The sequence below is a fragment of the Microtus pennsylvanicus genome, chromosome 7 (assembly GCF_037038515.1).
Source record: "Microtus pennsylvanicus isolate mMicPen1 chromosome 7, mMicPen1.hap1, whole genome shotgun sequence".
Taxonomy (NCBI): Eukaryota; Metazoa; Chordata; class Mammalia; order Rodentia; family Cricetidae; genus Microtus; species Microtus pennsylvanicus.
The window spans coordinates 1,887,827-1,911,070 of NC_134585.1; the positions used below are offsets into that span (position 1 = coordinate 1,887,827).

The 23,244-nt window shown below is 54.7% G+C and overlaps 2 protein-coding genes across 2 annotated transcripts; one reads left to right on the top strand and one right to left on the bottom strand.

The window, feature by feature from the left end:
- Window positions 1-626: 626 nt before the first annotated feature.
- Window positions 627-13,835, bottom strand: Abhd16a (abhydrolase domain containing 16A, phospholipase). Its single transcript, XM_075979430.1, has 20 exons — window positions 13,630-13,835; window positions 12,728-12,784; window positions 12,072-12,138; window positions 11,597-11,683; window positions 9,075-9,160; window positions 7,465-7,538; window positions 7,206-7,328; window positions 5,292-5,406; window positions 5,105-5,206; window positions 3,145-3,208; window positions 2,986-3,035; window positions 2,610-2,733; window positions 2,317-2,421; window positions 2,116-2,179; window positions 1,858-1,914; window positions 1,546-1,608; window positions 1,367-1,443; window positions 1,184-1,282; window positions 1,052-1,098; window positions 627-944 (listed from the first exon to the last, which is right to left on the bottom strand). The coding sequence occupies exons 1-20, from the start codon at window positions 13,759-13,761 to the stop codon at window positions 861-863; spliced, it is 1,677 nt and encodes a 558-aa protein (XP_075835545.1). The 5' UTR covers window positions 13,762-13,835; the 3' UTR covers window positions 627-860.
- A 2,192-nt stretch (window positions 13,836-16,027) lies between these two features.
- Window positions 16,028-21,762, top strand: Ly6g6f (lymphocyte antigen 6 family member G6F). Its single transcript, XM_075978767.1, has 6 exons — window positions 16,028-16,104; window positions 17,955-18,284; window positions 18,370-18,633; window positions 21,154-21,309; window positions 21,454-21,520; window positions 21,688-21,762. The coding sequence occupies exons 1-6, from the start codon at window positions 16,044-16,046 to the stop codon at window positions 21,710-21,712; spliced, it is 903 nt and encodes a 300-aa protein (XP_075834882.1). The 5' UTR covers window positions 16,028-16,043; the 3' UTR covers window positions 21,713-21,762.
- The last annotated feature ends 1,482 nt before the right edge of the window (window positions 21,763-23,244 follow it).

Sequence of the window (23,244 nt, forward strand, 5' to 3'; positions counted from 1 at the left end):
TCACCCCAAGACTAACCAGCACAAAATGCTGAGGCCTTTGCTAACCACTGTTGTTGAAAACAATGGCCCCAAGTGGAGGAGCTGGGGTTACTTCACCTGAAGAGAGGTTTCCAAGGGAAGGAGGCCAGGACAGGATGACAGGACTTGGCACCTGGCCCCGGCTCCCCACTGGCCCTGTTTGCTGGACTGTAAACAGGGTGTGCAGACTTGGTGACAACTCTGAGGACAGGGTTTGGTTTGCTGCAGGATCACTCCCTGTCCCTTGCAGAGATAGCAAGAGCTGAGCAAGAAAAGGGGGGAGAGGGACAGGTCCCTTCAGGAGAAAAGCTAAGCCGGCAAAACTGTCCCCTACAGACTGCTGTTGCCAATCAGGGCCACCTCCCAGGCCAGGGCAAGGCCTGGGAGGAAGCCATGAGAGCCGGGGCGCTCTATGCATACATTGGGCACAGTGCTGAAATGGTCTGCATTGGACTGGAGACCGAGTTCATGATGGCTGTGGCAGAGACAGAGTTAAACTGGCCCGAGTGGAGTTTCCCAAAGTCTCACCCTCTGGGGCTTCTGCTCCCCCTACCCTAGCCACTAGTTGCCTGGACATCTGGAAAAAAAACCTCACAGTCAGCCAGATAGTAGAAAAAATACCTTTTTATTAATTATTAGGAATAAATCATTCATTTAATGCAGGGTGTGTGCTGGGGAGCGCTAGTGCGTCCATGTGGATGAGGGGAACGTGCAAGAGGACAGTGGTCAGAGGGTAGCCCCACTGCCCAGACTATAAACAGCAACACCAATAGAGAGAATCACAAAACGTCCCCTCACGTCTCCTCCCATCTCGTCCTTCCAGAAGAGTCTAAATGTGGTCCCTAGAGGTGCCAGGGCATCTGGAAGTGCTGGGCTGGGAGTGGGGTGCAGTGCGTGGCTTCAAAGTTGTGCAGATGTTTCCGGGCCTGGAGAAAGGCAGAGTGGGTGATGTGAGCACCTTCCCGAGCCCATGCCTCAGCCCTGCATAAGCCCCCTCCACAGGACCTTTCCCTCACCCCACTCCTGAGCTCACCAGAAACAGCGCCAGCTGCCTCCGCCCATCCGCACTCATGTCCTCCCCTGCAGAGAAGAGGCCCTCAAATCTGCTGTCTGGGATCCAGGATCCGTCCCCCTCTTCACACCCCACCACGCGGGTCCTCCTTACCCACACTCCAGGGGAAGTCGGGTCCATGCTCTGCCTGGTAGGAGCGGAGCACCGACAGACACCAGTCCTCCTCCACCTCCCACCGACTGTAAACGGAAGCTGCCCAGGGAGAAAGAAGAGTGTCCATCAACAAGCCTCCTCACCAGGCCCTGCCGCCCGGCCCGCCCACCTCAGGTGCCTCACCTTCCTCCAGCTGGGTCGAGGCCTCCAACCACTGCCTCACAGCTCGGAGCCCCTCCTCCACCATCACTCGAGGGTACCTGGGGGGACAGGATGGGATGGAACCACTGCACTGCTCAGCCCTCACCCCACTTCTTCCCTGTGCTGCTGTCGGCCTAGCTGTGCACATCCCCAGCTCTCACCGGAACTGCAGGAGCTTCAGCAGGAGGTCATTGCCTCTATTGGACATGATGTCCTCAGGAACCCTGGGGGCAGCCAGAGATACCCTGGTTAGGGGGGTTGGGCAGGGAGAGTCTCCAGACCCGGGTACATGGTAGGCATAGGCGGAAGGAGCCCGGGCACTCACATGGTGTGTGTGCGCAAACCTGTGTGTGTGTGCGCGCATGTATGTGGAGCCGGGGCACTCACGTGGCATGTGTGTGTGTGCATGCGTGTGTGGAGCCGAGGCAATCACGTGGTGTGTGTGTGCGTGTGTGTGGAGCCAGGGCACTCACGTGGTGGTGATGATCTCATCCTTGGTTCTGCGGATCAGCAGCACAGGGCCCTGGAACCTTCGGAACAGAGCAGCAGGAAGGAGAGCTCAGAGAGAGCCAGGCCACCACTGGAGGCAGGAGGGTGCAGGCTCAGACTGGCCCTGGGGAAGCCCCCTGTGGAGCCAGGCTTCACCTGTCATTGCCAGATTGTGAGTGAGCAGACTCAGGGTCTCACAGGGCCTGGGGAAGGTGGCCAGCTAAGGCGATGGCCGCTCTCACCTACACAGCTGCTCCGAGTTGTTGAGGTTGAGGTGCTGCCTCACAGTCCTGGTCACCAGGACTCCTGGGGGGACACGGTGAGGGGGGCAGAGATGAAGACCTTGTCCACCCCCCACCCCCCCGTCCACTGGACAGGACCTAGTCGGAAGAGCCCAGAGCTGGCCACCCCTCCCCCAGAACAAGCAGGGGAGCTGCACTCACTCCAGCTGTCGGGCATGACCTTCAGGGCCAAGGGCACCAAGTCATCAAAGGAGGCATCCAGGATAACAGCACTGATGTCTGGGTAGGACATGGCTGCCCACGTGGCTAGCAGAACAAGAAGGGGGTGGCTCAGAAGTGCAAGCAGGCACCTTTCCTTTAGGTCCCTCTTATCCACTTCAACCTCTTTCTCTGGAAGCCGCTTCCCCCTTTGGGAGCTACCAATGCCTGTGCCCACATCTCCTAGGCAGGGACAAGAATCTGTGTTGGGTGGGACGAGCAGGGGTGGCAGGTACCAGTGAAGCCTCCGATGGACCAGGCGTAGATGACAATATCCTGGGGCTGGAAGCCCAGGCGGTGGATGGCAAACTGAACTACCACATCCATGGCATTGGCCTCATTTTGTGGGAATGGTACCCCCTGCAGGAAGATGGCAGAAGCAGGGCGGGGTCAGCCTGAGGATAGCTCACCTAGTGTGGACCCTTCTCGCAGCCACCCTGTAACACAGAGACAATGGGACCCACTGTGCCCCTCTGCCTGTCGGCGTCCCCAGCACCCAGGTCACACGTGGAAGGCCCTGCAGAAACAGGCACCAGTTTCCTTCCTCCCATGGCTGAGCAGAGGAAGACACGCACAACCCTGGGAAAGGACGGGTTCCGGACAGGGTCTCACCGTGCTTCCAGCAAAACCGGGGTGATTCCAGCCCAGGACGGAGTAGCCAGCTGTAACACAGGGAGGAGGTGAGGCTGTGTGACCCTGTGGGGAAGGGCAGGCAGGCAAGCATGACGAAGCTACCGCAGTGCCAGGAAGGAACATGAACCAAGGGCCTACCTTCCAGGGGTGTGGAGACACAGCCCACCTCATAGAACCCCGCATTTCCTTCACAGCAGATCACCTGGGGAGGAAGAGGAGGAGGGCTGGGAGGGTGCTGGGGTGGGCAGTCTGTGCAGCAGAGCCTCAGGAGACCATCAGACCATCCAGGCTGAGCTCAGGCCACCAGGGAGGCCTCTAACAGGACGGGATGAGGGGGCTTGGGGACAGCTGGGGGTGGACCCAGAGCCCATGCCCTAGGGCCTATGATTCTCCGAAGTGAGCAGACAGCTTTTCTGCTCGCTGCGCCAAGCTGAAGCTCAGAGATAGTGACAGCCAGGAGAGCCCAAACCTTGGACTCCTGCAGTCTTTCCAGGCCAGGGCCACCTTAAGGACACAGAACACTGGGGCCTGGCCACCCAGGTCAGGTTCCAGCACTGCTCACGAGCTGCGAGGCTGGCAGCCACTCTGCAGACGAGTCCATCACCCACAGAGTGGACTCACACAGTCCCACCTCACAGGCAGTGAGCATGTGGCAAACGATTTTTGTTTTGTTTTTCAAGATAGGTTTCTCTGAAACAGTCCTGGCTGTCCTGGAGCTAGCTCTTGCAGACCAGGCTGGCCTCAAATTCAGAGATCCGCCTGCCTCTGCCTCCCAAGTGCTAGGATTAAAGACGTGTGCCACCTTTCTGTTTTCTTGAGGCAGAATCTTGCTAGGTAGTTCAGGCTGGCCTGAAACTCAAAGCCTGCCTGACCTCCTGGGCGCAGAATCCAGCCTGCACCACCACCCATCTACTGTCTGTTGTTGCGGGGCCTCGGGGTCTTCTGTGTCCCGGACAGGCCTTGAACTCAGTATGTGGCAGATCCTCTGCCTCCTCAGTGCTGGGTGACAGGGTCGCCATGCCAGGCTTTGTGTGTGCTTCCTGCACACTGGGCTCCCTGTATCCCGAGCTCAGACAGTCCTTTCCTCTGTCCGTTTCTGGTGCTGGTGACTGAACTCGGGAGGGGGGAATTGCGCACACTACAGTTCTGCGTCCCTATGAGGCTCTAATCTGTGAACTTTTACTTCTTTTTTGAGACACAGGCTGGCTGCAACTCAGCGTGTAGCCAAGGATGAGACCTTAAACTTGTGTGTGTGCATGAGCGCTCATGTGCACACTCGTGTGTGCGCACATGTGTGTGCTCGACAGCTCTGCCGTCACTCCGCCTGTGCTGTGTGCTCTACAGCTCTGCCGTCACTCCGCCTGTGCTGTGTGCTCGACAGCTCTGCCGTCACTCCGCCTGTGCTGTGTGCTCGACAGCTCTGCCGTCACTCCGCCTGTGCTGTGTGCTCTGCTCTACAGCTCTGCCGTCACTCCGCCTGTGCTGTGTGCTCGACAGCTCTGCCGTCACTCCGCCTGTGCTGTTTGTGGCTGCATTGCACATGCTCTACACGCGCTCTGGCGATCAGAACTCAGGTCCTCGCGCTTGCACGGCAAACTTCAGCCACTGAACCATCAACAAAGCCCTGGCCTTGAGCCCCAGATCCCCTTGCCTCCACTCCTGAGTGCTGGGGTTGCAGCCACGCACCCCCATTCTCAGCGTATGTGGGACTGAGCATGAAAGCTAAGCAAGTGCTAACTGAGAAACCCCAACTCCATGTCCTCCTCCTGCTCCTCTCAGAGCTACCTATGGAGAGGTCCTGGGGGGAGCTGGAAGACGGCATTATTCTTTTTTTTTTTTTTTCTGAGACAAGAGTTTGTGTTTCCCTAGCTGCCCTGGAATTCCCTCTGTAGACCAGGCTGGTCTTGAACTCAGAGATCCACCTGCCTCTGTCCTCTGAGGCTGGGATAAAGTCATACACCACCACCGCCCAGTAGTTTTTGTTTTGTTTTGGATGACATTATTCCTAACCGAGGTTCCACAGCAAAGGCTCTGTGGCACTGGGGCCCTAGACTCTACTGCCCCCTACCACCCCCTTTTGCTCCCTGCCCCTTCTCACCAGCTTCTGTCCCTGGGGCTCAGCTGTCCCCCGCCGGTCCACAAACATGGTGTCAATCTCGTTACCATCGCAGGAGAGCAGTTTTGCCCGGCGCCCATTATACTGAGCAAGGGAGATGCAAAAAACAGGTCATGAGGGCGGGAGCGCATCCCTAGGGTGGCAGGGCGGGCAGCAGGTGGAGTCTCACCTCTTCCACCAGGCGGGCCTGGCCCTGCAGCAGCACAGGCATGAGTGCCTTCTGGAGCAGGTATACAGAGCCCGGGTACAGCATCCGGCGCCCCAGCGTGTGCGCCACCAGGTAGCTGTGGGGACACGGGTAGTGAGGCCAGGCCAGCACGGCCCAGGGACTGATCTCAGCACCTGCAGTCAAACTCCAGGGCATGCTAACCTTGCCCACTGTCAGCCCTCGATGAAACCGTGCAAGTCGGTGTTTCCCAACCTTTTCTATAAGATGTCCATTTTAGGGTTTCAGGAATGCAGACCATACATAGCTTAGTGGCAGAGGGCTTGCCTAGCACGTGTGAGCCCCTGCGTTTGGGTCCCAGCTATGAAAACACCAAAAACATTTTATATTGTGGCCCAGTACGATACAAATGCACAGATGCCCCCAAACTTATGTCAGGTTATGTCCTGAAAAAACATCATAAGTTGGAAATAACAGAGGCCTCAAGAGCACTTGGCCCCCACAGCCGACTGAACACGACGGTGGAGCCGCCCACACCAGTGGAAAGCACCCTGGCTGAGGAGGGAGTGACTCAGGCCCTGCGTGGCACCACAGACCACGCTACCCATTGCTAGGCAGGGAACGAATCCAAAACTCAAAAGCTAAACTATAGCAAACTGGGGACTGCTTGGATATGACCCCGAGAGTTTTACGAGACAATTTCTAGGTACAACACATAAGTGCAGTTCTCAAATATAATTCTGTTAATGCATAAAAATACACCTTATTAAAGGTTCTCAAGGGCCAGCAAGATGGCTCACTGGGTAGAGGGATTTGCTAACAGGCATTCAATGCTGGGGCCCCACACGGTAGGAGGGCCCCACACATACATACATGAACGTGTTTCAAAGTTTTATCCTCAAGTAGGACCGGGTGACTGCTGCTCAGTGGGGGAGCACTGGCCTAGTGTGGTCCTACCCCGGCACCACTCAAAACAACACAAGTGGCGGCCTGTGGTTCACCACAGTGACCTCCAGACTCACAGAGCCAGGCACAGCAACACACCTGTGTTCCCAGTCCTCGGGAGGACCGGGACTCAGGACCAGCCTGGGCGACACTCCTGTCAGAGCAGACACCCGGCTGTTATGTTCATGGTGACAATACCTGCCACAGAGGAGCTGCCCAAGGAGAGTACCCCTTCCATGTGTGTGGACTCCCGCGGTAGGTAAGATGCGGTGGGCATGTAGCCACTTCCGGCTAAGCCGAGGGCATCACTGCGCCACCCTGCCAACATCCCCTCAGAAATTTTTCTCAGGTCAGGTTTCAACAGCCAAAGAGAAGTCCCTCCCCCTTCCTCAGCATCCTAGAGCCTGGGGCTCACTCCCAACATCTCCTGCTCTGTGAGACTGAGCACTCAGTGGGCGTGTGTGTATGTGGGTGTGTGTGTGTGGGGGGGGTGTCTCTCTGTCAGTCTGCCACAGCTGGTCTGAAACCGCCAGTTCCCACCACACCACTGAGCCCTCTGGCTTTGCTCTGCCCACAGGCAGGCAGGGAAAGTGGCTGCCATTCCCAGTGTTACCAGTTCATCTAACAATTCCAGTGAGGTAGGCACTCAGATGAAGAAACTGAGGCACAGTGAGAGCCAAGATGGGGAGTCGAGCAGCAGGGCCAGGACAACTGTACAGTGGCACCCTAGAGCCTGTCCAGGAAAAGCAAGGAGTCTTGTCTTCACTGAGGGGCCTGCTGCTCCTCCAGCTGCTCGGAGCTTTGCATCAGTAGACCTGCAGCATCCTGGTTCTCCAAGTGCTCCCCAAAGAAGCCTGGGCCTCACAGAGCCCCCCTCCCCCCGCATGAGACACACAGCACGAGACCCCAAAGTCAGAGTCCAGGGGCCCTGCCTACATCCCCTCCCCCAGCTGCCTCCCCCCCACTTCCTACCTGGTAATCTGGCACGGCAGCTTCTTGACCCTGTTGAGGAATGTGTCTGCTGTTCCCCGGTGCAGAGGCTCTGGGCGGAGCAGGGCCACGCCCCTGCGGGAATGGCCACCTCGGGACCCCTTGCTGAGGAAGGGAACAAGGAAGAGAACAGGGTGAGGAAGAGCAGGCTAGACCGAAGATGTCTGGGGGATGCGGGAGGGATGAGGACAGGGTTGCGAGGCAGGGCCAACGGGGAAGAGCTGAATAACTGGAGCCTCACCGGCTGCTGGGCTCCTCCCAGTGGAAGTCGACTGGCCAGCTCCTGAAGTCGAAGTTATAGTTGGCCAGCTGCCTCTGCGGTGGGCACAGAAAGGAGAAGAACGGACAAGTGAGAGCTGAAGGGAGGCCCAGCTGTGATCCTCGACAGCCTTATCGGGCAGGGACAGCGAGCGGAGGTCAGGGCCTTCTCACTTCTATGACCACAATACTGGGAGCAGGCAGCTGCCTCCCCGGCCAGCTCATTGTCTATCTCTACAACTCTTAACCCTGCTCCTGAAAATCTAAGGCTGGGGTAGGGTGCTGCTTAGCATTCATGATGCCCTAAGTTCAATTCCCAAAGCCACCCAAACACTGAAAAAGCCAGGAACAACAGCATTGTGTCTACAATCCCAACATTCCAAAGCTGGGGGCCAGCCGGGGACGTACAGGGAGTTTAAAGCTAGCCTGGGATGTGGAGTGAGATTCTATTTCATGGTAGCATATGTTGTGACCTCACCCAAGAGGCAAGAGGATCACTGGAAATACCAGGGCAGCCTGGGCTACATAGCATGACCCTGTCTTCAAAAACAGAAACAAAAACCACCACAGAAATATCTAAGGCTGACCCACCCTAAGGGTGATGCTTCTGTGCAAAGATGGGATGAGGGCTGCTGGCTGCCGAGTCATCCTCCCTACCTGGTCTACAGAGCAAGCTACAGCACAGACGGGGTTACACAGAGAAGCTGTGTCTTGGGAGACTCCCCCAGCCAAATAAACTGATGGTCCCATGGCTGAGAGGACAGTCACACCCACAGTGGGCTCCCCCGTGCGCACAGCCACCTCACTCCCCAGCCATGGTGTCCAGAGGCCAGCACTACCTCTGCCTGCGTCCCCCTACTGCACTGGGCCACGCGCTGTGGGCAGTGGGGCTGCGTCTTCATAATCCACTGTCCTCCCCCATACCCAGAGCTCCATGGTCTCTATTTTGAGGATTATTTTTTATTTTTGCCACAGAAATGCTTCTGACATTTTCAAAAATAACTTGTCTAAGAAAGAGCAATGGAAAAAAATATACAAAAATGTAAATGAGAAAACAGGACGAGCAAAGCACATCCCAACCAGGCTTGGCCGGACACGTGGCACCCTGACACAGGTCACTGACAGGTCAGGAGCCTCTTGGTCTTACTCCTCATTGTACGTCTGAGGAAAGAGGCCAAGAGGCAGACGACTGGGAAGGGCGTGTGCAGCATGCCTGACCCCTCTGCAGCAGGAAGTCGCTGTATGAGGCCCCAGAGCCCATCCCAAAGACAGTCACTCCAGTAACAGCAGGCCTGGCACAGTTTAAAGGATGCGGTGCCCTGCGGGCACGGGAGTGCACACACCTGCCCAATTCAGTCTATCCCAAAGCCAGTGTGGTGCTCAGAACTGAGCCGCTGGGACAGAGGGCTCCTCTTCTCAGGGACACTGCGGGCATCTATGCTGAGACAATTCTCGAGCGTGGAAGTGGAGAGGGAGCGGAATGTTCTAGCCGACTATCCATGAGACGCTCAGAAAGCGCATGGCAGTGTGTGGTAGAGACCCAGCAGAAGCTGGTGCCTGGAGCTCGGGGAGGCGGGGCAGCAGGACCCTCACCTTGTTTTCTGCAGACTGGTTCCGATGTGTGGCTTCCAAGATGGTGATGAACTGCCGGTACTGGGGGTTGGTCCAGCGGCCGATGCCTGGACAGAGAGGACAGAAAACGTATTAGGTGAACTGGGAAGCCAGATATCAAGGAATTAAGAGATGAATTGGAAATGGGCGAGGCGGCCCTGGAAGGACAAAGAAGCAGAAGGAATCAAGGGCCTCTCACGTGGGGACACAGCTGCAGGAGTCTTCTCCTGAGAGTCTCATTATTTTATATTGTGTGTGCGCGTGTTTGAGTGTGGGCATGCGAGCGCCACAGCGGGAATGAGTAGACCCGGGGACAGCGTCAGGACTCTGTTCCCACTGTGGGATCTGGGGATTGAACTCAAGTCTCCAGGTTTGTGCAGCCAGAGCTTTTACCCGCTACGCCATTTCACCAGCCCTTCTGTTCTTCTGTCTGTTTTGCTTTGCTTTTTCTTCTGAGATATGGTCACGCTGTGTAGCTCTAGCTGGCCTGGAACTCACTATGCCGTAAGTTCTGGCTTTGACTCTCCCACGTACTGAGATTCCCGGCATCCATCACATACCGGACACTTCAGTTCATTTCTTTTGTTTTGTTTTGGAAACAGGGTTTACTCTGTGCCCAGGTGGCCTGCAATTCAGTACACAGGCCAGGATGACCTAGAGCTCTCAGCTACTCTCCTGCCTCAGCCTCCCAGACGCTAGGGCCTGGCAGTTTCTGTCTCTGTAAACCAGCAAGTCTCTCCCTAGCAGAGCTGTCAAAGCCCTGCAAACTTACTACTCCTGTGCTAAGCCTGTTTCTTCCTGTCCTCTCCAGGGGGTCCCCAGCTTGCTTCTGCGGGCTCCTAACCCCCTGCCCATGGTGCCAAGGCCTTGCTCACAACTACTTCCCCACCCTCATTCCCTGCGTTTGCCCCCCTGACCCTTCCTGCCTCTCGGGGGCCCCTTTTCACTCGCTCCTGACCCATCCTTGTCCCCTCCAATTCCTGGAGCTTCTGCTGGCTTCCTTTCTCTTCCCGAAGGCAGCTGGCCTCAGTGGTGATGCCTCTCCTCACTCCTGTAGGGAGGAGGCCTGAGCTCTACATTTTCCCCGACTCGGACCTGGCAGGTGCCGTGTGCTAGGGATCATCCTACCCACGGAGACAGGCAGGCAGGCAGACAGACACAGCTCCTAGTCCTGAGGTGGGTGAGGAGGGGAAAAGACAACAAACCAGCCAATGGGAGGCTGCCAGAGGGCAAGCGCTACAAGGAAAGCAAAACTGGGCTCCACGGCATCAACACAACATTGAGAAGAGTTCGTGTGGAGTGCCATTTATGTCAAGATAGTAAATGCAGCCGGGTGTGGTGGGGTACACCTAGAATCCTGGGCTATCCACAGACAACATACAGCTTTATTGTTGATTGTTTTCTGAGACAGGGTTTCCCTCTGTACCCCTGGCTATCCTCGACTCAGAGATCTGCCTGCCTCTGCCTCCCAAGCACTGGGATTAGGGGCATGTGCCACCACCGCCCGGCAGAATTCAGTTAAAAATACAAATAAGAGCTGGAGAGATGGCTCAGTGGCGAAAGCTCCTCTTGCTCCTCCAGAGGACACAGGTTCACCCCCAGCACCTGTTACATCAGGTGGCTCACAAAGGCCTGTATCTCCAGTTCCCAGCTATCTGACGCCTGCTGGCCTCCAAGAGAATCCACACACGTGATACACAAAGGCAAATCAGGCCCACACGCCCACATTGATAAAAAGTGCATAAACAAATCCTTTTTTAAAAATGCAAAGTACTGAGCTAGAAAGATGGCTCAACAGTGAAGAGCACACACTGCTCTCCCAGACGGCCCAAATTTGGTTCCGAGCACCCACATCAGGTGGCTACAACCAACCGCCTGTGTCTCCAGCTCCAGGGTCACCTGACTCCGTTGGCCTCTTCAGGCACCTGCACTCATGCACACAGACCTAAATACAGACCTACACACACACACACACAGAGGCACAATTTTAAAAATGAGTAAAAAATACAAAAACAAAAACCAAACCAGAGCCATCTCCCACCAGGGATCTCCACAGCCTGTACTGCCCCTGGCAGTCTTTGAGAGGACCACACGTGTGTGTCTTCTGGGTCTCATCACATATGCACGTGTTCTGACCTTTGCTTACATACTTATTCACTGATTGAGGTAGAAACCCCCCAAGCAGCCCGGGCTGGCCCAGGTAGCCTAGGCTGGCCGGGAACTCATCAACCTCCCGCCTCACTCTGACCCAAGCACTGGGATTAGAGGAGGCAGCTCATGCTTCTTCTGAGCCTTGTGTAAGTGGAAACAATGCGGTCCACCTGACGGCGCATCTGTGACTGCACAGCGTCTGCATGTGTGGCTGCACCGCCGGGTGCTCTGTGCAGCCCTGGTGCAGCGCCAGCTCACGATGGTTTAGGTGGTTATCACGTATGGGATGTATGGTGTGAGCCACTTGAAGTGAGATTATTTTCAGCTATTCCCTGCAGGTCCTCTGCACCCACCTCGGAGGCAGGCCACCCCTGCCAGCAGAAGCAGCAATGTCCCGGCATAGTGAGAAAACGGCACCACTTTGGACAAACTCAAGTAACCTGGGAGGAAGAGAGACGACATGAGGCTCCCACCAGCCTCTCAGCAACCCTCCCAGTGGGCCCACAGCTCTATCCGAGACCCTCTCTCTGGGTAAACCATGCTCTTGGAGCAGCGGTTCTCAACCTGGGGGCTACGAACCCCTTGGCAAACCTGTCTCCAAAAATATTTACGTGATGCGTCATAAAGGTAGCAGAATTAGTTATGAAGTAGCAACAAAAATGTTATGGTTGGGGGGTCACCACACATGAGGAACTGTATTAAAGGGTCACGGGGTTAGGAAGGTTGAGAACCACTGACTCAGGGGGAAAAGACTCCTGGCGGAAGAAGAAGTCCTGCCAGCCACCTGCCCGCTTCCTCCCCGCCGCCTCTGAGAGTAAGCACACTGACCTTTCCTGTATAAGTAGAAGAAGGCGAAGGGAGAGGAGTAATAAGAGATGGACCAGAAGACCGAAGCCTGCAGCAGAGACGGAGACAGGCAATCAACACGCCAGTGAGCACGCTGTCCTGCCTCCCAGGCCTGGGCTCTCAGACAGGGGATCCTGGAGCCACACACTCAACTGCTCTGCTCCTGACATCATGCGCACAGTAGGGTCACAAACATCTGTTGCCAGGTCGTGCGTCAGAGCACAAGGGAGGCTGACACAGTTTCATCACACTGGAGACACCAGCCTCTCTGTCTACTCAGTTAATCAAGCCTTCGTAGTTGGCCCCACTCAAGACAGCCCTAGGCTCTGTCACCATAGGAACGCTGCCAGAGGGAACAGCTGCCTCTGTAGCCAAAGAGGTTAGTTGCCAAGAGGACAGGTCACTGGGGACTGCAGGCTCAGAGACCTGCACAGGATCCCAAGGGTGAACGTGTCATCCTCAGGGCTCAACCAGCTCCAACAGAGGGAGTCCCCGAGAGGGAGTGCCAACTGTATGCACTAAGGGGTGGGCTGGTGCTTATGCATTAGTGAGTTCTTCTGCACAGAGCTCAGAGCACCCCCACCTCCCAGGCTGGGCCTGACAAGAGCCACCAAGTCGCAGATGTGGAACTGACTTACCAGCGCCAGGACGCTGTCAGCATGCTTCTCCAGGGCACGGGGCTGATAATAGGTATCCTGCCAAAACAGACGGCCTGTTAGGGACCCTGCCAGCTGACAAGCCTTCCTCCCACCCAGAAGCCCTAACGTCCTAGCGCGTACCACCTGGCTCCAGCCTCCCTGGCCACTTCTCCTGGGACACTCCTGCCCCCTCTACTGACCCTGAGTCTGACTTCTCACCTCTGACCCTGACTGGGAAGCAAAAGTGAAAGCAGCATTTGGGAGACTGGCTCTTTTCTTTTCCCCTCCAAAACCAAGATATAAACATGATTGTGTATATGCGGGAAGAGGGTTGAGAGTAGATATGAAAGACTCCATGACGATTCTGGGAGGGAAGAATGTGACGAGGTGTGGGCACTTTGGAAAGACTCCTACAAAACACAATCTGCAGCCAATGAAAAGGGAAGAGAAGATTCGCAGGGCAGGCTACCACCACCTGCGGCTGTCGCGAACGCGACGACCCTGGTCTTCAGGCTAGGCTTGTGGGTTCGTGCTGCACAAGTGGAGACATGACATGGGGAAGTCATTTTCAAACTGAAAAGTCAGGTTAGAGAGAAAGTCTGTAACACAGCCTAGGGGAGGAAGACTTCGGGAGGAGACGGGCAAAAGCCGACTCCGGACTCAACTGGGACCAGCCGCGAACCGGGGGACGCGGAGGGGGAAGCGGGCGCAAGCGCTGAGAGCGAGCGAGAGAGGCGGCGGCAGGCCCGGCGTGACTGCGAGCGGGGAAGCGCCCACAGGCGGACTGCGCGACCGCTTGACAAGCGGCCTCCCCCGCCGCCGACAGTGGACGCGTCCGGGCAGCGAGGGGCTGCCGCGGCGGGGACCGTACCATGTCCTCAGCCGGGGGGGAAGCGACTCACCCAGGAGCTGGAGGAGGGGGCGGGGACGGCGGTGGGCGTCTCGGGGACGCTAGACGCGGCCCGATCCGTGTCCCTCTCCCGGTAGATCTTGTAGAGCCGGGGGCCGAGGACGCAGCTCAGCAGCTTCGCCATGGCCCGGCTCGGGCCGCTGTGCCTCGGCCTCAGGTCCCCGCCGGCCCCGCCCTCGGCCTCAGAGGTCCTGCGTGCGTGCGTGTGCGTGACGTCAGCACGTACCGGCTCTTCCCCGTGGCCGGGTCCGGCCTGGCGTTCTCGCCGCGAGAGGAGGGTTCCGCGCAGTTGGACCTAAGGTGCTGCGCCGTGCAGGAGTTGGTCAGAAGCATTCTGGACGTCGAGGGTTAAAACAAACAAACAAATCCCGGCGTGTTTAAATCTTTTCTTTTTTTCCTCCTAACCCATAATGTCAGCATGCTCTGGAACGATCGCTGGCTGAAAGTAGGAGCATTTGACAAGAACTTCAAGAAGAGTCTAGCGATGGGTCTCTGAGTTCCAAGCCACCCTGGTCTACGCAGAGAGTTCCAGGCCAGTCTATCTCAAAGTGCTAGGATTAGACTATGTTTCACCATGTTCAAATTTTAAAATTGTGTGTGTATGTATCCACATATGCATACAGCCTTCATGTCCTAGAGTCTTGGATTAATGGCACCCGCAAAGGAGATTTCAAGGCAGCCCAGTATGGACTCCACCCTGTGGCTGTTAGTGGTTGTGCAGGTGTGTGGTGAAAAGAAGCAGGCAGCACTCTTCTTTGGCTTCTGCATCAGTTCCTGCCTCCAGGTTTCTGCCCTGCTTGGGTTCCTGTCCTGACTCCCTTTGATGATGAGCTATGATGTGGAAGTGTAAGCCAAATAAACCCTTGCCTTCCCAAGTTGCTTTGGTCACGTCGTTTCATCACGCAATGTTAACTCTATCTAAGACACTTTGTTAGGGCTTTACCCTCCTCCCCCTTGTTTTGTTTGATTTTGTTTTTGAGACAGGATCTCAGTATGTAGAGCTGGCTGTCCTGGACCAGGCTGGCCTCTGCTTCATAGAGATTCGCCTGGCTCTGCCTCTCGAGTGCTGGGATTCAAGGTGCACACTGTCGTACCCGGCTTAGTTAGGGTTTCTACTGCTGTGGTGAAGTACCATGACCAGAAGTAGCTTGAGGAAAGGGTTTCTTTCATCTTCCACTTCCACATCACAGTCCGTCACTGAAGGAAGAAATTCAAGAAACAAGCCAGGTGGTAGCGAGCATGATTAATCCCAGCACTCAGGAGTCAGAGGCAGTCAGATCTCGGTGTGAGTTCAGGATACTCTGAGTATCCTGGTATACAGAGCAAGTTCCAGGACAGCCAGGACTACACAGAGAAACTCTGTCTCAAAAATAAAAAAAAAAATTATTCTTCCCACAGGGCACTAAGGTGTAATGTTGATGATAAAAGCTAGCCAGGGAAGGGGAGGGGTGCAGGAAGAGGGGATGAGAGGAGTGGAGGGAGGGAATATAAAATAAAAACGAATAAATAAATAGCAAAAACAAAACAAAAAATAGCCAGCGAGTCTGTTCTCTCTGTCCTCCATGCGGCTCCTGTGGACGGAGCTCAGGCTGTTAGGCTCCTTGGCAAAGGCCTTTTATCCATTGAGCCAACTCACCAGCCCATAAATTAATGGCTGGGGATATCCCTCGGTGACAAAGAACTTGCCCTATATTTGAAATGAGTAACTAGCTGCTCATAATGATGCGTACCTATCACCCCACCTCATTCCTTGGGAGGTGGAGGGAGAGGATCAAGAAGTCAAGGTCATCCCTAACTGCACAACCCCGACAGCCTGAAACCCTGGCTAGAAACAAAACAGCAACGGCAGACTAACTAAACATAAGCAGTTAGTTGTGTATGACGGTGTGCTCACGAGTCTAGGTCATGAATAATCCAGGCCCCTGCTGTGTTTCTCCTTGAGGAACAGCTAAAGACACTCCTCGGGGTTCTGGAGTGGTCGATGGCATGCCAGGTAACCACAGGAAAAGTCACTTGAGATCACTGATGGAGCACGGTCTGGATGAACAGTTCTGTGTTGGGTTCCAAGGAGAGAACAGGCAGAGTCATTTGGCTCACGGTTGATGTCACAGGCGGAGTCATTTGGCTCACGGTTGAGAGATGAGAAGCCCAGAAGGCTCCGAGAAGTGGTAGACATCTGGGCTTCTTTCCACACGAGAGCAGCTTACACCAGGACTGCATCCAAGAGCTAAAGATGAAGGTTCCTTTTTGCCCAGAAGACATGCTACTGAGTTTTATCTCCCCCACATTCTCCTTGCCCCCAAGGCCCAGTGGCTCCAGCCCCGGGAGTGGGGCCTTTATCTGTGTTCTGCTTCCTCCCTGGAAACACCAGGTCTCTGGAGCAGGGCAACTTGGCAGGCTGTCTTCATGGCATCCACGGTCGCCCTCCTCCTCCTGTTCTTGTGTGGGCACCCCCAGGCTGCCGCAGGTAAGGGGCAAGGGGGGAGCATCCTGCAGCTGTTTGGAAAGTTGGGAGGGGCTGCTGCTTTTCCTCCTCAGCACTTCTGAAAATGCACAGGAAGACAGACGTCTCCTCTATGCGCTCTCTTCGCTTTCAGTCCTGGGGAGACCCAGAGGCACCATGGGCCTAGCTATGTACAGTTTCCTGTGTTTTCAAAAATGTAAGGATTAGGTCTGGGGATGTGGCTCAAAGAATGCTTGCCTAGCATGTACAGAGGTCTCGGTTCATCTCCAGCCAAGAGTTTGATCCCTGTCACCCCAGAAATGGGTGTGCACTGCCCACCATCCCAGAATTTGAGAGGCGACAGCAAGACCAGGAGATCTGGGTAATTCTCAGCTACGCAGCTGATTTGAGGACACCCACGAGGGTCTTGCAGTGTGATTGTGATAGTGACTCCTGTAGTACACACACTTCCGGGCGTGTCAATGAGGGCATTTCCGGAGAGTTTTAACTGAGGAGGGAAGAACTACCTAAAATGTCTGTGGCACCAATCAGTGGACTGGGGTCCTAGACTAACTCAAATGGGGAAAGGACAAAGCCAGTAGAGGAGAGATGTTCCCTTTGTCTACTCCTAAGTCCATCTAGAGGCAAGCATATTTCTACCACCATAAATTCCCCACTACGATGGACTGTGTTCCTTAAACCACGAGCCACAGTAAATCTAAGTGGTGGCACACACCTTTAATTCCAGCACTCGGGAGGCAGAGGCAGGTGGAGCTCTGTGAATTTGAGGCCAACCTGGTCTACAGAGCGAGTTCCAGGACAGACAGGGCTACACAGAGAAACCCTGTCTCAACAAAAGAAACAAAGACAAAAAAAATATTAGTAAAAATAAATAAATCTCACTTCCTTAAGTTGCTTTAGCTTGGTATTTTGTCAAATCAATAAGAAAGCTCCCAGCAGTCCAGGTGGCCCTGAAACTCAGCCCCAGCCCCGCTCCTTCCTCTGCCTCCTGCATGCCACTACCGCAGGTGTGTGCCACCAGCTTACAGTTCCCCTTATTTTATTATTATGTTTGTTTTGAGACAGGACATTGCTTTATAATTGCCTTGGCTGGCTTGGTACTTCTTATACAATGTAACCTCCTTCCTCAGCCTCCGAGTGCTGGTATTACAGGCATGCGCGCCATCCCTGGCTTAGCTCCCTATACGAAATAAAAACAGATGTTTAGATGTTAGAAGAGATAAGGACTTCCACCAGCTATTGCAGCCTGTTTCTGTCCTGTCTCAGAACCTCTCGCTGGCAGGGAAAAATGGAAAGCCTTTATACTCTACCCCACCTCCCCTGTCCCCATCCCGAGTCTTACTGGGATTCATGAATCCCAGGGTAGCCTTGAACTCCTTAAAGATGTCATCCTTGAGGATGACAGTGAACTTCTGATCTTCTGGTCCCTGGGTGTCTGCATCGCCGGCATGTACCAGTATCAATGGCATGCACCAGGATCGCTGGCATGCACCAGTATCGCTGGCATGCACCAAGATCGCCAGCATGCACCAGCACATTCAGCATATGGGTTTATCCAGTGCTGGGGCCAGGGTCAGTGCTTCATGCAATAAACAAGCACCCTCCCATCTGAGCTCCATCCACAGATAAGAGTTTTTTTGTTGTTGTTGTTCTTTCAGTGCTGGGCATGGAACCCAAGACCTCAGGCAAGCACTTAACTAAGCTATGCCCCCAGCCCACCTCCCTTTCTGCTTAGCAGTCACTGAGAAATGAACCTGGAGACTCAAAAGGAAAGGCAGGCAGCAGTTAGAGACAAAGTGGGGGCTTGGAGAAGGCACAGACGGCTCTACTCTGACACCGCCGTTTCTCCACAGACAGCATCCACACCGTCTATGTGGTCTCCGGGGAGTCAGTGGAGCTGCCGTGTCCTTCACCCCCTTCCCTACGTGGGGGCCAGCTCCTAACCTGGTTCCGCAGCCCTGCAGGAACCTCCTCCACCATCTTAGTGGCCCAGATCCAAGTAGACAGGGCAGCTCCAGATCTAAGGAAACCCGAAAATGACTCCAGGTTCAAAGTCCTCGGGAACTACTCCTTATTGCTGGAGGGGCCCAGGGATGAAGACGCTGGGCGGTACTGGTGCACGGTGCTGGATCAGAACCACAAGTACCAGAACTGGAGGGTGTACGATGTCTCCGTGCTCAAAGGTAAGTGAGGCTGCAAAGTCCTCTCTGGACACTGGAGACTGGGGAAGACCACGTGAGAAACTGAGGTGTCCTCCTCTCTTGCCAGGGTCCCAGTTCTCTGTGAAGTCTCCAGACGGCCTCTCCTGCTCTGCCCTCCTGTGTGCTGTGGTCCCTGCCAGGCGTCTGGACTCCGTGACCTGGCAAGAGGGGAGGAATCCTGTGAAAGGACATGCTCAGTACTTTTGGGGTGACGGGGCTGCCCTGCTGCTGGTGTGTCCTGGAGAGGGGCTTTCTGAAGCCAAGGGCCGTAAGCCGAGAAGCATCCGCTGCCTTATGCCTCAGAACAAGAGATTCAGCTTTAGCCTGGCAGGTAGGTGAGGGAGGAAATTAAGAAACAGAAAGGGGTATTCTCTGGGAACATCTTTCAAGGTTGGAAAAGGATGCAAATCAGGCCAGGGTGAGGGTCGCTTTTCTGCATAGAAAGTTTTTTTTCTCTACCCCCCATGACCAACCAACTTCCCAGAGGAATAGCCAGACCAGAAGCCTTATTGGGCCTATTTAGAAAGGGATTAATCTAGGGGTGAAGAGAGAGTTCTGCCAAGTAAACTGCTTGTGACACAAACATTAAAATCTGAGTTTGAACTCAGAAGTCACATACAAAAGCCATTCATGGTGATGCGTGCTTGTAGTCCCAACACTAGGGAGACAGAGACAGATAGACAGATCCCTGGGCTCTCAGGTCAGCTAGCCTGGCCTGCTATGTGAGCTCCAGGCCAGTGGGAGACCTGGTCTCACAAAATAAGGCGGACATCTAAGGAACAACACCTGAGGTTGACCTTTAGCCTCCACATACGTGCATGCCACAGAGCCATGCACACACACAGAGCCATGCACACACATACACACAGAGGCATGCACAAATACACACACACGCACACACGGACATGCACACACACACATAGAGGCATGCACAGATACACACACATGTGCATGCCCATACATACAAATATGTACACATGTGCGTGCACACACAAGAAAGAAATAGGCTAATCTAAGCAGGGCATGGTGTCACATGCCTCCTAGCACTTGGGGGGTAGAAGGAGGAGAAGAAGTTTGAGGACAGCCTTGTCTCTATAGTGAGTTCAAAGCCAGTCTGCACTGCATGTAACCCCACTTCTTTAAAAAAAAAAAACATCAGCGGGGTGGTGGCGCATGCCTTTAATCCCAGCACTCAGGACGCAGAGGCAGATGGATCTCTGTGAGTTTGAGGCCAGCCTGGTCTACAGAGAGAGTTCCAGGATAGCCAGGGCTGTTACACAGAGAAATCCTATCTTGAACCCCTCCCCTCAAAAAGAAGGTATCACAATAAAAGAAATAAGCCTGTGCCTTTAATCCTAGCTCTCAGGAGACAGAGGCAGTCAGTGTCTGTGAGTTCAAGGCCAACCTGGGCTATAGCAAATTTTAGGCCAACCAGGGCTATATAGAAGGGACCTGCGCCACCCCCCTCTACCTTGCCAGAAAAAGAAAGACAAGACATGGACCAGTATATCAGTCAAGCACAGTGGTACAACCCCTGCAGTCCTGGGGATACTGAGGCAGGAGTTCCAGGACAGTCTAGACTGCGCGAGACCCTGTCTCAAACACAAACAGAAGAAACAGACTAATCTTTTATTTCTGAGGACCTTTGCACGGCAGAGAGGAAGTGCGTAGGGATTGCTGGGGCTGCTGGCTTCTGAAGAGGGGTCCCGGGTAGTGTAGTATAATGGCCTGCTGACAGGGAAGGCGGCGGCAGAAGGAGCATAGCTGGCCATGTAGAGAGTGAATGCTCCTGGATGGAGAATAACCCATTTGTAAGTCAGAGAGAGGAGCAAATGGCCGATGTTTCAAGAGAAAAGGTCTTGGCAAGGCCTCGAGGATGAACACGGGAATGAAGAAATGGAAACCGTAAAGCACGTGTATTCTTTCTTTTCCCATTTTCGTGTGTGAGACATGCATGTGCGTATGCATGTCTACATATGTGTGGGAACACATACATGTGTGCGCCCATGTACATGAGTGTGCGGGCCTGTGGAGGCCTGAGGTTGACGTCTGGAATCCATTGCTCTTACATCTTATTCAATGAAGCAGTGTCTCTCAGTCGAAGCCAGAGCTAGATGATAAGGGCAGTCTCACCAACCCGCTTGCTCCGGGGACCCCGTCTCTGCCTTTAGAAGCCGGAATTACAGGTGGGCTACCATGCCCAACCAGTATTCACACGGGTTCTGGGGATTCGAACTCCAGTCCTTACACCTGTGAGGCAACCATGCTAACCACTGAGCCGTCTCCGCAGCCCCTGTCTTTTTTATTTTTATGGTAGTATCTCTCTTTGTAGACCTGGTTGGCCTTGAACTTCTCCCTCTTTCTTCGGCTTTGAGACAGGCTTTCACACAGCCCAGGCAGGCCTCCAGCTCTGAGTCGATGATAAACTCAGTTCCTTACCTCTCACCTCCACCTCCCAGGTGCCGGTTTGCAGGCTTGCATCGTGGGCCCAGCTGCAATACTTTTCTTTGAAAATGTGAATCATTGTGAGGGAGGTTATGGCTGGGCTGGGCCTGGAATCAGCTGTCTCTGTGTGACGGGGAGCGACCCCTCATTGCTACTCCCTGATATTGGCTCCTGGCTTCCATAAGCAAAGTCTCATGGTGGTGGATGCTGCAGGCCGGGTGCTCCTGAGTATTTTCTGCAGGAAAATCCCACTAGACTGCCAGGAAGCCACGTCTTACTCAGGGCTGCCTCTCCTGACAGCTCAAGGCAGGAGACCAGACGTTTGTGTAAGCGACATCACAGAATGATTCTGCTTCCTTCCTGAGACCCCTCAGTGCCGGTCATTCTTGTCTTGCTGTCACGGCAGCTTCCGCAGCACCTACACCCGCCGCCTGTGTCTCCGTCCCGAGCTGGGATGTGCCCTGGTTACTGATGCTGTTGCTCACAGCATGCCAAGGAGTCACCATCATCGCCCTCAGCATCGTGCTCTGGAGGCGGAGGGGCCAGGGGTCTCGGGACAGAGGTGAGTCTTTCCCCTGAGATGGCATCGGGTGTGAGAGAGGTTGGCCTCACATCTAGACTCTGGCCTCTGTCTGCCAGAACAGCAAGGGACACATCCCTGAATTATCTGGTGACTTGTATATATCGTACGACTTCTTTTCCCCAGAACCCTCAATTCCTCACTTCAAACCTGAAGTCCAGGTCTATGAGAACATCCATTTGGCCCGCCTTAGGTAAGGAACAACTGGGCAGGGGTGGGGTGGGGTGGAGGTTTACATCCCAGAGGGCCTGAGCGTGGGAAATTGTTGCCCGGAGCTAGGGTTGGATTGCAGACAGGGGTCCTGGTTCCTGAGGAGGTGCGGTAGCTTTAACACGGCTTATTGCTTTGTAAACTCTACAGCCCACCCATCCACAAGACCAGGTGATCTTGGTGACATCTACCTCGGAAAGCCTGACCTGCTGTCCTGTGTCTTTGGCATCTGGCACCTGAAGGACTCCCTGAAAACCTTGGCGAGGGGGTGGGGCTGAGGGCATGACTCTACTTCCTCTTGGTTTCCAACAGCCACCAAGCTGGAGGGGCCAGAACATAAGGAAGGGAGTAACAGCATTCTGTGGTGTCACCTACAAAAAGGCGTGGTTTCCTGTCTTGAAGCAGCCGGTAGTTGAGTGACCCATAGTAAGACTTACTATGGGGTCTGAAGTCTCTGTCAAGGGCAAGAGGGACAGGGAAGCCCAGGGACTTGAGAAGAGCTTGGGCATCTGTCAGGAGAAACTGAGGAAAAGAGTGTGTTGGGGGTAAGGAAGAGAGAGGTTGAGAGACCCGGATACAGAGTGGGGAAAACCGGAGTCCCAAACGGGGAATTCGGGGGACAAGAAAAAGAGTCAACAGGCCTCCTAGGTAAACCAGACTCCCTCCCCATGTTCTCACAAAGAGATGCTGAGAGGGAACAAGACCTTTAATCAGACCCCACACTTCCTCAGATGGAGCAGGAGGGAAGTAGGCCCACAGGCGGATGCCAGTCCTCAGCCCCAGCCCTCCCCTTATCCCTGGCGCACAGGCTCCCCTGTGGGTCTCTATCTGCAGGAGCAGCTTATCAATTCTGGCTCCCTGGGAGCTCTGCCCCAGGGAAGAGACCCCCAGGGGTCCCACGCTATCTCCCTGGGCAGAGGAAGCATGTGTAAGGGCTGGCGGGTAGCTCCGGAAGGGAGCGAGTACTTCCAATCTTCCTGAACAGAGAAAAGCTCTGGGTCGGTGAGGTGGAACCCGGCCTCAGTGCTGCAAAGCAGTCAGTGGGCATCCAGAAAGGAGGCCACGCCCACACAAGCGTCCTTCCCAGGCGCCCTTTCGACTCTGGTCTCAAGCTTGGCTTTCTGGACTTCTCACCTGCGGCCTGCACGCTGCAGCGGTTTAGGCTCAGACGTTGGCAGGAACAGCCACACAGATGGAAACTGGGTGCGGGGCACCATTCAGGTTCCAGTGTGCCAGTCCAACCCACAAGGCAGCTACAGCTCGTTCTTGTGTGAGAGAGTGTTGAAGACATATGGGCGCCCGTGCAAACACACCGGTGCATGCGTGGAAGACCTCAGATGTCCTGTCTCTCCTCTCCATCTTACTCTCACTAAACTCGGAGCTAGGCTGACGGCCAGAGAGCCCCACAGATCCTCTCATCCCAGGCCCTCGTTGGCACTGGGGTTACAAGCACTCATGTGTGGCTATACCCGGTGTTTTATTTTAATATTTAAAAGTGTTATGTGCCCTGGTGTTTCGCCTGCATGTATGTCTGTGCACCACATGGTGTGCAGTGCCTGAGGAGGCCAGAAAGGAGGGTGGGATTTCCCGGGACTGGAATTGCAGATGGTAGTGAACCATCATGCTGGTAATGGGAATTGAACCTCAGGTCCCTGTAAGAGCAGCCTGTGCTCTTAACCGAGTGATTTCTCCAACCCTAAGAGCAGC

Coding starts and splice junctions, on each gene's coding strand:
- Ly6g6f (XM_075978767.1), top strand. CDS start 16,044: ATGGCATCCACGGTCGCCCTCCTCCTCCTGTTCTTGTGTGGGCACCCC. Junction 16,105..17,954: donor GCACCCCCAGGCTGCCGCAG/GTAAGGGGCAAG, acceptor GTTTCTCCACAG/ACAGCATCCACACCGTCTAT. Junction 18,285..18,369: donor CGATGTCTCCGTGCTCAAAG/GTAAGTGAGGCT, acceptor CTCTCTTGCCAG/GGTCCCAGTTCTCTGTGAAG.
- Abhd16a (XM_075979430.1), bottom strand. CDS start 13,761: ATGGCGAAGCTGCTGAGCTGCGTCCTCGGCCCCCGGCTCTACAAGATC. Junction 9,161..11,596: donor AGGGGTGGCCTGCCTCCGAG/GTGGGTGCAGAG, acceptor CTCTCTGTCCAG/GCATCGGCCGCTGGACCAAC. Junction 5,407..7,205: donor CTGCCGTGCCAGATTACCAG/GTAGGAAGTGGG, acceptor GTGTCCCCACAG/CTACCTGGTGGCGCACACGC.